This window comes from Pan paniscus, chromosome 12, assembly GCF_029289425.2.
Source record: "Pan paniscus chromosome 12, NHGRI_mPanPan1-v2.0_pri, whole genome shotgun sequence".
Taxonomy (NCBI): Eukaryota; Metazoa; Chordata; class Mammalia; order Primates; family Hominidae; genus Pan; species Pan paniscus.
This window is the reverse complement of record NC_073261.2, coordinates 68,224,809-68,239,843: the sequence shown is the minus strand read 5'-3', so window position 1 is coordinate 68,239,843 and position 15,035 is coordinate 68,224,809. Positions and strand designations below refer to the sequence as shown.

Sequence of the window (15,035 nt, the reverse complement as noted above, 5' to 3'; positions counted from 1 at the left end):
CTCAGACCATTTGCCCCTTTTACGACAAGAATTATTTAGATCTTGTAGGATGGAAAAATTGAAAGTGCCATTTTCCGGCTATTTGGAACTACTGTCAAGTTTGTATTGGGGTCAAGTGGCATTGCAGAAGAAAATCAGACGCTTAGATTTTAGGTCAGGTGAAAGTTGAAGTGGTTTTAAGTTCTTAAGAATATAGGCTAAGGGAGAAGGAGGAGGAATGTAAGGTGGAAGCTTGCCCATAGTGAAGGAGGCAAGCCCAGAGAAAAGAGTAGAGACACAGAGAAAGGGTAGGGGTTCCTTGCCCTCCAGAAAAGCAGAGAAAGGGTTGGGGCATGGAAATAAGGAATTGGGGCACAGAGATAAGAGGTTGGGGAGCGGAAATAAGGGATTGGGGGTTCTTGCCCCCTAGAAAAGCGGGACTTGCCGCTAAGGGTGAAGGAGAAGGGGTTGAGGGGTACTTGCCCCTCCCCCAGAAAAGTGGGACTTGCCACTAAGGGTGAAGGAGAAGGGGTTGAGGGGTTCTTGCCCCTCCCCCAGAAAAGCAGAGAAGGGGTAGAGACAAGGAGAGAAGGGGTTGGGGTACTTGCCCCTTCCCCAGAAAAGCGGGACTTGCCGCTAAGGGTGAAGGACCAAGGCAGGTGTCCCTGCGTGGTCTGACACCTTTGAAACGTGGGTGAATAATCAGAGAGGCGTCCCTGCAATGATTAAACACCAAGGGAAGGCTGCCGTCCCAGTCCGTGACCGGCACCGGAGTTTTGGGTCCATGGATAAAACGTGTCTCCTTTATCTCTACCAGAAAATGAAAGGAATTGAAATTAAGAGAAGGGAGAGATTGAAGTGTGGTGCCAAGATTGAAAGGAGAAAGAGGTTGAGGGATAGTGAGGGAAGCTGGAGAAGAGAGTAAAAAGAGGCCGCTTACCGGATTTGAAATTGGTGAGATGTTTCTTGGGCTGGTCAGTCTGAGGACCTGAGGTCGTAGGTGGATCTTTTTCATGGAGCAAAGAGCAGGAGGACAGGGGATTGATCTCCCAAGGGAGGTCCCCCGATCCGAGTCACGGCACCAAATTTCATGTGTGTCCGTGTGAAGAGACTACCAAACAGGCTTTGTGTGAGCAACATGGCTGTTTATTTCACCTGGGTGCAGGCGGCTGAGTCCGAAAAGAGAGTCAGCGAAGGGAGATAGGGGTGGGGCCGTTTTATAGGATTTGGGAAGGTAATGGAAAATTACAGTCAAAGGGGGTTGTTCTCTGGTGGGCAGGGGCGGGGGTCACAAGGTGCTCAGTGGGGGAGCTTCTGAGCCAGGAGAAGGAAATTCACAGGGTTAATCACTCAGTTAAGGTGGGGCAGGAACAAATCACAATGGTGGAATGTCATCAGTTAAGGCGGGGCAGGGCCTTTTCACTTCTTTTGTGATTCTTCAGTTACTTCAGGCCATCTGGGCATATATGTGCAAGTCACAGGGGATGTGATGGCTTGGCTTGGGCTCAGAGGCCTAACAGAGACAGCGAGCAGAAGTACAGAGAGAGATCTTGGTTCTGAGGCTTATTTCTGAGGCCTTTCAGTTTCCTTTAATTTAAAGTTCTGGCTGGGCGCAGTGGCTCACGCCTGTAATCCCAGCACTTTGGGAGGCCGAGGTGGGTGGATCACTTCAGGTCAGGAGTTTGAGACCAGCCTGGCTAAGATGGTGAAACCCCATCTCTACTAAAAATACAAAAAAAAAAAAAAGAAAAAAAAATTAGCCAGGCATGGGGCTGAGGCAGGAGAATCTCTGGAACTTGGGAGGCGGAGGTTGCAGTGAGCCGAGATCGCGCCACTGCACTCCAGCCTGGGTGACAGAGCGAGACTCCATCTCAAAAAAAAAAAAAAAGCTTTTAGCATGCCAAAGTGCTGTAACATTGGAATATTATTTTCTGAGCCCCAACAGGTCAAATTAATTTGTCAACATTTTGATTACTTGGGACAGATTAGTGACTTGACTTCTTATGTGTAGTTTCTACTCACCAAAGGCAGTCATTCCTAGATCTCTTTGGTAGTGCCCCATAATCTATATTTTAAAAATATATTAATATATACTAGTAACAAAACTTCCATGAGAATCTTGGAGAATATTTCGTAGAATTTTCTAAAGGATATTTATATTATTTTATATTTATATTTATATTTATATAAATATTTTGAACCATATGCTAAGCTAGTGGATAAAAGTCCAAACTAGGAAAAAAAGGTTTATATGAAGGTTGAGGGTGGGGATGGATGGTTGTTCATTTTGCTAAAGGAGTCTCAACTCTGCTGTTGTCTTCAATAGCTTTTCGTGATTATTTGAATCCTACCTGTAACTTCCTACAAAGACCTCCAAGAACATTTCTCATTGGTTGGAAAACAGCAAGTGTTGTTGGAGAGATTTCTTTCTTAGAGTGCATGCTCCTCAAGGTTGCACCCATGCATGTTGTAAAATGTTTTTAGGTCTGAAATACTCATGGACTGAAACAGTCAGTAAATAGCTAATGTATGTCTACTTTGTATTGTTAGCTTTTTGTCTATTTTTTCTTTTCTTTTCTTTTCTTTTTTTTTTTTTTTTTTTTTTTTTTTTTTTTTTTTTTTGAGACAGAGTCTTGCTCTGTTGCCCAGGCTGGAGTGCAGTGGCACAATCTTCAGCTCACTCAATCTCAGCCTTTTGAGTTTAAGCAATTCTCCTGCCTCAGCTTCCCGAGTAGCTCAGATTACAAATGTGCACCACCATGCCTGGCCAGGTTTTCATCTTTATATTAAATGTAAACCCTACAATGCCCTTCAAGGTTTGAGCAACCTAGCACAACCCAGAGGCCTGTAGCTTAGTGATGACAAAGACAGCCTTAATATTCCCCTTAGCTTGACACAACTTGACAGTCTTCTTCCTGACTGTAGGCCCCTGACGTCTCTTTTCTTAGAGCATTAACTTAAGAATACTTGAAATTGAAAATTCTTTTCTTTCCCTTTGAGATACAAGTTTTCTATCAGCCACCTGCCAGTTATATAACCCAAGATTGTCATTCCTTTGCAGGATATTAGTCATTGTGGGAGGTAGGAGCCTTAGTACCAATTAGCAAACATAGATGGCATGATCACATTGACCAGCCTTGCTGTAACATCCTCTGGTACTTTTCTACTGTCTCACCCCAGTGCTTTAAAACTCCCACCTTTTGTTTCACTGAAGTTTAGTTCAAACTCTCATCTATATTGCACTCGCCTCTCTCCTATTGCAGTAGTCTCGAATAAAGTCTTATGTTTTTAACTTGACTGGTACTATTGCCCTTTGACAGTGATTGAGAGTAAAAGCTCTAGAGTCAGAATTGCCATAGATTCCTGACTTCATTTTACTACACAAGCCACATAACCTCACTAAACTTCAGTTTCCAGATGAATAAAATGGAGATAAGGGGACTTACAGCATCAGCGGATGTAAGGCACTTAGCATACTGCTTGGTGCATAGTAGGCACCTCATAAAAGTGAAGTCTTATTTCTTTGTGCTAGTGAGTACATAAAACAGCTTCTTGATAGCTCTTTTTTAAAATAGTAAACTATGATATTAAAATACAATTCCATTTGTGTAATTATCAATATGTTCATTTTTCTGATATCTGCTTTGTAATGTGAAGCCTGTTTAGTTCTTGAAATAAAGACAAAAATGCATCAGACACAATGAAAGCAAGCAACCTGTTCAATATCTGATCCTGATATGTCTAGTTAAGTTAGGGCAGAGAGATCAATTACTTCTGAGGCCATGTTAAGAAACAGCATCTGTGGGAGAGAGAGACAAACTGAAATATTTGTTTTCAGACAGCCTTGCAAGTTACTCCAACAAATGAAGAAAACTCTGTGCTGTTTATATTTTAAAGTTTAAAATATCTCTTACTGAGCCTATCCTAAAACCAAAAACTTAAACTAAAATTCAAATGCAGAATTTCCTCTTAATAGATACATTTTAAAGTACAGATTGTATGGTAAATACTCTATTGTCTTGAAGCTGCATTATGAAATACTGCCTAAATCCCTTAATTTTAAAGAAATGTGTATGAAATGATACATTTTCCAAGTTGAAACTGCTTTCTTTTTCTGGGGAGGGGGAATGGTAACCACAGTTGGGAACTACTATTTTCTGACTACATGTCACAGTAAATGTCTAGTCAAAACACTTCTCCATTCAGTATATGCTCTGTCTGTAAAACTACTTCTCCCCCTTCCTTTTCTCTCCAAAAGTAATCTGAGGTAAATTCACTTGAATTGCTATCTGACTTTTAACAATCTGTATTCTGTTTGGAGACCCTGCTTGCAATTCTAACTGACTTAGAAAGGTAACAGTGATAATATGGATTCATATGAAAGGTCAAAAGTTCTGCATTGATGTTCCATTCATAAATACAGATAAAATAGTGGTGTTTCTTGTGTTTTGGTTGAGTCATTACCTCTTACAGTCTCTTCACTATCATTATGTTTCCTGTTAAAGGAGACTCATAACATTAGGTTTACAGTTGACCTATGACAATGCCAGGGTTAGGGGTGCTGACCCCCACTCCCCTGCACAGTCAAAAATTTGCATAATTTTAATTTTTGACTCCAAAAACGTTACTAATAGTCTGTTTACCAGAAGCCTTCCTGATAACATAAACAATCGAGTAATACATATTCTATAGTTACATGTATTATACATACCGTATTCTTACAATAAAGTAAGCTAAAGAAAAGAAAATGTTAAGAAAATCATAAGGAAGAGAAAATATATTTACTATTTATTAAGTGGAAGTGGATCATCATGAAGGTCTTCATCGTCTTCACGTTGAGTATGCTGAGGAAGGAGGGGTTGGTCTTGCCATCTCAAGTATGGCAGAAGCAGCAGAAAATCCACGTATAAGTGGACCTGTGCAGTTCAAACCCATGTTGTTCAAGAATCAACTTTATCTTTTTAGAATGTTTGCTCTTATCTCCCCTTCCTGCTTGAAATAGTTTTATGTTTCAGGGAGGGGTTACAGGAAAAAGCAGAGCCTCCTCAACTGTGTGAATACAGATAAAAAGACATATTGTGGTTTATGATGTCTAGATGCCCACCTGGAGGGAAGGGAATTTAGGAGCAAAATAAAAAGATTAAAAATCTAAGTCAACTCAGAAATAAGATATGCCAATGATGAAGAAAGGATTTAAGTTGAAAAGTTAGTTGTTATGGCCCCCAGTTGTACATATTTTATCCTAAGGCACCATTTGGTTTAATAAAATGTAAATCTGAGGCTGTTCTTAACCTATCAGTTTCTTAAGACTTAATTATAAAGGTTATGTTTTCAGAGGACAAAGTCATTATTCATTTGTCTGTGCTTGTCTTCCAGGTTTATCTTGCAGATTATGGACTTTCCTACAGATATTGTCCCAATGGGAACCACAAACAGTATCAGGAAAATCCTAGAAAAGGCCATAATGGGACAATAGAGTTTACCAGCTTGGATGCCCACAAGGGAGTAGGTGGGTTTCTTTTTTCTTTTTCTTATTTTTATTTCAGAAGAATGATTAGAGACAAGGGTAATGAGGCTGCATGAAATGACCTTTGCATAGTCAGTTTGAAGCATAAGAGCACTGGTGAGGTTTTTATCAAAAGTAGTGAATTCCTGTTATGCCAATGAATATTTCTTCTAACAGTGGAAAGAAATATAGACTGTGACAAGTGATGAAGGAGCAAAAGTGTGTCAAGTAAGCAAAACTTGCTGCTCATTTTAGCCAGAAAGCCACAGTTTGTATAGGTAAAACTTGGAGGTCAGCAGTGAATGTTTATACTGAAGTGAATATTACAGATTTGGTAAAGTTGCATGTGGGCCAGGTGCAGTGGCTCACGCCTATAATCCCAGCACTTTGGGAGGCTGAGGCAGGAGGATTGCTTGAGTCCAGGAGTTCAAGACCAGTTTGGGCAACATGGTGAAACCCCATCTCTACAAAAAAATACAAAAGGGTTGGCACTTGCCTGTAGTCCCAGCTGCTTGTGAGGCTGAGGTGGGACGAGGATCACTTGAGCCAAGGAGGTTGAGGCTGCAGTGAGTCATAATCACACCACTGCTCCCCAACCTGGGCGACAGAGCAAGACCCCTCAGAAAAAAAAAAAAAAAAGTTGCACATATGAACAATTATTCCTGTTTTTCCATTGTACCTTTACCAAAGCTTTAGAAGATACATCTCTCAGCAGTAAGGTTATTTTTTCTGAAACCATAAAGTGTTAATTTGTGGAAATCTCTCCCAGTCGCCTTTCATATATCTTACTTATTTAAACTCACTTTGATGGTATTGGAAACACATTTGCAGGTAAATTACATACATAGTCCTTTTATTGGATATTGATTGTACTGCCTTGCATTCCAAGGCAGACTTAATTCAACAATTCCCTAATTAGTTAAAGTCATAACCTATGTCTTGTATTCATTTACCATTAATTAAACCTTAGCTGTTTATTACACTGCAGTCCAAATCCAATAGCCGACCCAGAAAGCCATGGAAAAGGAAGTAGGAGGTCAATATTGAAAATATATGGTGCCAAGTCCCACTGATGGTTGCTTTGTTCACAATCAATATGGTCAATGCAACTGTACTTTCTTAGTTGCTCTGTCAGCAAGACAAAAAGTCAATTCTAATGTTATGCTAGTGAAAAAATGGTGATTATTGAAAAACTTTGGCTTTCAAAATTATATTCTTTGTAAACTTTGTTTATAAAAGTATTTTCAAATATGCTAAACAATTTTTAAACAGTTTTGAAAGGACCACATTTTTACTAAAAGACAATTAGATATTTGCACTTCTTAATGGTTGTTGAACTGTTACCCTAAACTGATGCCTTCTAACAAGTTTTAGTTGGTGAAGACAACTGTATATTATTGCCTTTTCTATTAAAAGGACCATTGACCATGTAATGTAGAGGGTCTTGATCATTTTGCAGGGCATTAAAACCCATACTAGCTTAAGGTAGGCCAATGCAAAAGTAAAACAAGTATAACTTCTTCCTTTCAGAAAGATTCATAGGCTTGATTTTCTGAAACGGAAATTATCTTTTATATTCCTGATCAAAGTAAAAGAAATGACTACTTTTTTTTCAAGTATAGTTTGGTTAGAAAAGTAATGATCAGTAAGAAATTTTGTAGTGTTGTGTGATTTTTCAGTATTCATATTGTTAATAAATTAGTGAGAATTTAAAGATAATATGGGACGTATCTTACATTAAGAAATGAGAATTAAATGCTCAAGAAATGTAAGAATTAAATATTTTATTCTGTTATACCTAATAGAATTTTTAGAAACAGTAAGTACTTTTTTGATAATGGTATAACTGGAAATTCATCATACAGGTTCTTAAGCATTGGTCCAGTTATATTAATAATGATACCAACTTATGTTTGAGTCATTTATTTCAACTGGTAGCTCTAAACTGCTCTGATCTAGTTTTGAGTAGTGGAATTGCTAAGAAATCACTGTGATTGTGGAAAGAGAAGTAGAGTTTTTATGTGTTGGTATGGTCAGTGTTTGGACTGTGGTAAATCTGAAAGACCTATTCAATTAATTTCATTGTTTAGGGTGTCGTTTTCATTGTGTTGTCTTCTTGAAAGATTTGAACACATTTTTATTTTTTAGTCTACTTATATTTTTTATTCTAAAATCTTAATACATGTTGAATATGTTGGTAAGATTTCACCACCCTCGGTCTTTGGGGAGAAGACTGAACTGAGAATGATCACAGAAAGATGGTATTACATCCCTGGGGGAGGTATATTCAGGGAAGAACCTACGTTAAATATTTTTGGGATTTGCTGAAAAGTTATATGATAGAATGAACATTCATTTTTATCAAAGGTTTTACCAGAGTCTTATAAAATAGTAGATTTCCTTAAAGCATTTTAAATAGGATTTACACTAAAATTCTAGGCATATTGATATATATATGCATAGATATACATATATATTATATGTATATCTATACATATATATTATATACATACATATATAAATATAGATATACACATTACATATATGTGCACATATGTACACATATATACACACATATATAGATATATACACCCACATATATATTTGCTGACATTTTAATGTGAAGTTTTAGTCTGGGATATAAAATGGAATGTATGACATCCTCAAATGTCTGAATACTGTTCACTCCTATGTTTTACATTTAATTTTCCAAAGCAAAACATTTCAGTCGAGGATTTTATTAGAAAATAAATAATCATTTAGCCATATCTAGAAACCAGAATAAACAATGCCATAAAGCCTATAGGAAAATGCAGGTCAGATTCATAAATATTCATGTGTTTACTTTCAGTACAGCCACTATGTAATCTCAGAAAAATCTTTTTTTCAGTCCAACTATGAGATCAAATACTGAGGAAAAATAGTGCAAAATAAAGTACAAAAAGCAAAAAAAAAAAAAAAAGTCACTAGGATATAGAACTTCTAGGTGCCAGAGCATTTGCCAAGTGCCAGGTCTATTTCTTGGTCAGGACAAGAGACCTGAAGAGAAATACTCAAGCTTCAATGTAAAACTGACTTATGAGTTAGCCACTCAATAGAGACTGCTATTAGCCTGATCAGACTGTCTGTTCTGTGCTAGTTTTTGTAGCAGGTTATTTAAAAACTCAAGCTAAATCTCATTTTTCTATGGATTGAGTTTTTATAATGAAGGAACTTGTATAAGCTGCCATTCAGTCATTACATCTAAGCATTTTCTAATTCAAATTTACATAAAAGGAGGGTAGTTGAAAGGGAAAAAAATTAGCTATTATGTTATTACCAAAAGATATGCATGGAGATGTATCGTGATGGATGGACAGATGGATGAATGGATGGATAACTATTCCTAGAACTCCTGTACATCTGCATATCTGTATGTTTTTTTAAAAATTGTGTTTATTCTTCCAAACTCAATTCTCTTGTGTGACCTACAGGTATTTTGTAAGTGGCTAAAGTGCATCATTTAGTATAAAATTAGAGTAATATATGTTGGGCTTATTTCTTCTATAATTTTTTTATTCTTTATAAAAACTAACATGTATAAACACTGACATATTTTGGGCTTATTGTCTGATAATTAAAGAGAATTATATTTGTGTCAAATATAGTATTTTAAAATTGGTTACATTCTTAGTAATGTTAAAAAGCAATATTTGAATCAATGTGTGGTATAGATTTTTGTAGATTTTTCTACTCACTGAGGCATGCAGTCAATACCTAATTTCTCTAGAGATATACTGCATTTAACATATTGAGCTTTTTTAAATACTTCAGACCTGTGCATTGAGTCTGTAATACCTATCTTAATTTGACATCTTTGATGACCATAAAATATGATATCTAAATTGTATTTTAAATGTCCATTTGTTTATCTAATATGTTTAGTATCAAAGAAATAAATATATTGCATACTTTTTTTTAATTTTTGCCAATTGCTACGGTATGTGAAATCCAAGTCTTGTGTTATTTCTTTCATGGTTTCATTTCACTCTAATCTAGCACTCCAACTTACAAAATATATGTGAAATAAACTGAGAATGTATTTTCGTGCTACCAAACTTGGGGAAATGACATGGTTTACGCAATACTTATGTCTTGGCCTTTTCATTGGGTTAAGAATACTTACATTGGCCAAGTCTAAGATACATTTGCCCTATTGAATGACTTTTCCTAAGTTTCACACACACAAAACTAGGCCTTAATTTAAAAGGTACTGAAAAAATAAGAGAGGCCTGGGTTTAATATTTTATCTGAAATATGACACATTGCATCCTAATATTTCCTGATATCCTTTTTGAAATTGCAGTAAGTCATGGTCACCATAAAATATTCTGGATCTTTATACATCAGAATTGACAAAATACTGAATTACATAGGTTACCAGTTGGAAAACTAAGAATAAACTTTAAATTTGTTCTGCAGATAGTCACCATTCACTTTGTCAGGTGAGCATCTTATTCAGATGTTTTCTGCTTTCTTATTGTCTTTCTGAGCACACATATTAATATTTTGGGCATTTGAACTCTGCTTGATGCAGAAATTTTCAAGTTCACTTTATTATTTCCTACCGAACCCTGTTTTTCTTCATACTCCATAATGTTACTCAGTATAAGAAATAAACAGAAAACGCTTTAGGCAAACAGGGAGATAAATCTTAGAATTAATACTTAGACTTTTCTTTTTCTCCCAATTCCTCTTTCAGTCCATTTTGTGAATTGGGCTAGTTAATTTTATTCCAGTTTGTCTTTAAACCAAGGACTAGTTCGCTAAGATAACTTATCTGTTGTTCTTATACCAGTTTAGAGGGACCGTTTGTCACTTTATAATTAAATATTTTAACTAAAGATCCTTCTTTATTGGAATGAAATAACTTGAAAGAAATAGTTTCATGAAAGGATAGTAACATGAAAAATTTGGTCAGTGCTGCAGCTTAGATATCCAGATCTTCCACTCATTTATTCCTTGCCAAAACAACTATTTTTGTGTCAGTATGTCTTGGTGCTTTAAGTTTAAATGCCTGCTTCAAATACCTTCCTCACTATGGAAGTCCTGTGTGTAATGTTGTTTGAATGGTATTAAAACTAATGATGGAGGCAAAGTAATTATTATTTTTTTTTCTGAGATGGAGTCTCGCTCTGTTGCCCAGGCTGGAGGACAGTGGTGCTATCTCGGCTCACCACAACCTCCACTTCCTGGGTTCAAGCAATTCTCCTGCCTCTGCCTCCTGAGTAGCTGGGATTACAGGTGTGTGCCACAAAGCCCCGCTAATTTTTGTATTTTTAGTAGAGACGGGGTTTCGCCATGTTGGCCGGGCTGGTCTTAAACTCTTGACCTCAGGTGATCTGCCCACCTCAGCCTCCCAAAATACTGGGATTACAGGTATGAGCCACGGCGCCTGGCAACAAAGTAATTGCGAGATTGAGCACGGGCTTTGGTTTTTGAAAGACTTGGATTTCAGTGCTGAGCTCCATTAATTTTTGCTCTGTGATATTGACCAAATTATTTAACCTCTCTGAGACTCCATATTGTTACTTGTCAGTAGGGCTAATACTTACTTCAAATTGTTTGAAAGATGAGATGAAATAATAAAAAGCAGGTAGAGTGCCAGGCATAGTAGCGGCTCTCCATAAATCACATCAATTGTTTTTATTTTAATTATGCGTTCTACTATCAGCCATTTCTAAAATTTTCTTTCTAGTTAAATAGAATTTAAATCCTCACCTGTGCCTATTTCTTTCTAATTGTTTTTACTTTGGCAATACTTTATAATTTAGAAATGTAGAACATTTGAGAATACCACAGGCTTTCAACAAAAAGAGTGATGTATATTACTGCATATTGGTAAGCTCAATATAAGTTAGATGCTATTAATAATATTTAGAAACTAACTTGAGAAAGTTTAGAAATCTAAACTAAATCTCATTACAGTTCCAAGCAATAATAAGTAAACACTTCATTTTAGGACATCTGCATGAAAATATACTGTCCATAATTACATTAATTACCAAATGCCACTGAAGAACCCTATGTATTACAATAAATTGTGCAAATACATGACTCAGAAACAAAACAGTGCATAACGTATTTTCTATTCAAATGAATGAAAATATATTAAAAAGAAATATATTGCACAGTATCATCTGATTTTAGAGCTGAAAATGTAAAATATTAGTGGCAGGGATAGAATTGGATCTCATTCCTAGTCCAGAGCTCTATTTACTGCTTCACTTAATATGTTTTAAAATGAATTTGAAAATTGTATAATTAAAGAAGCAACTTTCAAATTAAAAAAAATTTTTTATAGTTAGACATTAATAGTCTCAGACTATAAACAGTTCTTTGTGTAAACTATACTTGCATACATAGATTTTAATATTGTCATCTAGAACATTTGTTTTTAATTAATTTAACAGGTATTAAAATTACTCCTCTGTGTACAGTAGATGGAAAGAAGACAATCATTGGCAAAGTCTAAGATTTTAACTTCACTAAACATTCAAACTTTTCAATTTGTTTTTCTGAGAGGGAATTTCAGGTATATGTATGTAGTCAGAAACATTTTTAGTCACTCTTCAGTGGGGGGAAAGGAAAGGGTGACTATTGGGTGTTCTTTTTATCACTGCATGCATTTATGTAGGACTTATCAGAAACAGTGGCAAAACATTCACCTAACCGTAGTTATTAATACCTATGTGCAAAAAAGAAAATAAAAGATTGAAAAATGTGATAATGTATTTTAATTAGGTAAGACCAAACTATAATAGTGAAGTAAAGTTAACTCTCAAAGGGCTATTTCAAATGAAGACCAGTTTATGAAAGATTGGCTTCAGAAATCTAAATGACTTGTCATTACTTACAGCTTCATATCAATTAATCCCTCAATTGGGGGGTAGGGGGAAATGGCTAGGAAGGTTCAATCTATTTTAATTCTGATTATTTTTCCTCAAAGGGCCGCTTGTGTGTAGCTTATATCATCCAAACACTGTGCCAGAATATCATTTTTTGAAAATTAGAGGATATGAGATTTTTTAAGTGATGGTAATCAGGAATTGCCATAATAGAAAGGAGACTTGTGAACACATCTGTACAAGTGGAACCATTCCATTATTAATGGGAGATTTATTACTGAAGAAATCACTACAGAACACTGTGGTAGAGATTGTGTTTTTATTTTAATATGAGAGCCAAGTCTTGCATTAGGACATTGTTGAAGCTTGTGCAGAAAGTAAATGGCACCCATGGGACTGTAGCATTCTGCTAGATTGAAGGGCCTTTAATAATCCAATACGCTAATAGCAGTTAGAGTGTAAGAGCTAATCATGTCTTCTGCTTTTATAATAACTTATACATGGTAACCAAAAGTAGTTACGATGTGTTGGCTTCATTGTTCTTAGTAGATGACTTTTTAAATTAAAAACTAAGTTCACTGAGTAACTTTTCAGTGTTTATTTCATGAAAGATAATAAAATAGGATACCTGTTTATAGCAGGTTTAACAGCCACTTACTGCTCTTAGGAGATTATATATCCCTACACAGATGAACATTCGAGTAATGACAGAAATGTAAATACCAGCCTATTGTTTTATAACAATTTTGAATGACTACAAAAATGAGTTTATTTTACAGGTATTTGCTGATGTTTTAATAATTATTTCAGTGGTTTGTTAATATGTATCAGTTATATTTCATACATTTCCTAGGTTTCATTGTCCATCTTCTTATATAAGGTACTTATAAATATATATAAATTATGAAATTAGACTACAGCATTTAATAGCTTGATATAAAATGATACAAGGGCCTGAAAATGTGCTTTTAATGTACTTTTTAGGAAAAGGCATCTTATTCTAAATTTTGAAGGCCTCTATTTGGCTCTCCCCCCAGCCTCTGATACCATTGCCTCCCTTTTATATAGATATGGGACCAGAATTTTAGCTTGCTGCTACTTATGTCTAAAAATAATATTTGTAAAATTGTAGAACCCTGTATCCAAAGCAGTAGATATATTTTTATTGTATTTTCATGTGATTGAAAAATCTTCAGAAAGACCCTTTTTTTAATACTGCACACTAGATGGCAGTTTTGTCATATTCTTCCAACTTCAAGTGCTGCTAGTGTGAGTGGAACAGGAAAGGCCATCAGTGTTTAGTCTGCACTCAGAGGGTCTCTGCATGACCAATGCAGACCCTATGGACTTCCTGGAACATATGTTAGTAATTTAGCTGCAGACATTTATTTCTTTGTTTTACTGCTTGGCTCTTTGAGAAAGTGTTGGTGCTGGGTTATGGGTTGTCTGGATCATGTCAGAGGCCATGGGGATCAAGTTCATGTGACAGGCCAGACTAAGGAAAGATGAAGTTGGAGGAGGTGAGGAAACTGACCCTTACTTTCAACAGCAACCAGTCACTGCCTGTCTGTGGACTGGGGCCAAATGCTTGGGCGTTTAAGTTTTATTCCAGCTGAACAAATAAAACATTTTGCCTATTTGGCTTTTTCATATTTCATCAGTAGTAGTTCAACCAAAGATTTCTCCATTTCTCAAGGACTTGCTTATCCCTTATCTTTCTCTCTAATGCTTACTCCTATAGCCTTGTCCAGACGAAGTGACGTTGAGATCCTCGGCTACTGCATGCTGCGGTGGTTGTGTGGGAAACTTCCCTGGGAACAGAACCTGAAGGACCCTGTGGCTGTGCAGACTGCTAAAACAAAGTACAAATTTTCAAGTATTTCATCATGTACTGCACCAGGTCTGAAGGGATACATTAAAGGGAGCTAACAACACAGAGACGATTGGCATTCACCCAACATGACAACCAAAGCAAATTTCTTTAGTTTGAAAAATATGTTTTAAAAAAACCAAACAACTAACACATAAAATCCATTAAGATAACATTGTAAAAAGACATGTACTTGAATTACAGTGCAAAATATAAAGTGAAATATCTGTTCTTTTACATGGTATTTCCAAAGCTTAGATTCTAGGTGGTAGTGTTTTCAAGGAAGAATATTTTCAAATTAGCATTGTACAAGTATGTTGAAGTAGTCTGAGCTTGGTACGATTGATATTAACTGTGTAAAACAGCACTGTGAAATGGGACAAATAGGGCTTATATTTTTCAAGTGAGAGCAACATACCTCTTATTTCTGTCTTGGAGGAAGTATGTTTTCTTTCTTAAGAAACAAAATTTTTACATGAGCTATTTATATGAGATAATCTTGTAGCCAGATAAACATTTTTAATATTCTACATTCAGTTTTTATTACCTGGATTCGGCTAGCATAAAAATTAGGTCAGACTAAGAACAGGGTGTGTTATGTTACTGTTTTACAATTCTCTCACTGATCAGGCCTAAGAAAAAGTCAATTGCATAGAGCACAGAATAGCCAGTTTTTCATTATATACCAAGATATGCTCAACAGTAGTTATCCACAGGTAGCAAAAGCAGCAGCTAAGCTAAGTTTTAAGTAGGACAATCACAACAGAAGAGTACAAAGCCAGGGGAAAATTAG

The 15,035-nt window shown here is 36.0% G+C and overlaps 1 protein-coding gene across 4 annotated transcripts in view; it reads left to right on the top strand.

Moving 5' to 3' along the window:
• Positions 1-15,035, top strand: part of VRK2 (VRK serine/threonine kinase 2) — a 112,950-nt gene that overhangs the window by 71,064 nt on the left and 26,851 nt on the right. For all 4 annotated transcript variants that reach the window (XM_003830852.5, XM_008956273.5, XM_024927598.4 and 1 more), the window contains exons 8-9: positions 5,356-5,488; positions 14,114-14,234. In XM_003830852.5, coding sequence (XP_003830900.2) covers positions 5,356-5,488; positions 14,114-14,234 — 254 coding nt within the window. The remainder of the gene's footprint in view (positions 1-5,355; positions 5,489-14,113; positions 14,235-15,035) is intronic.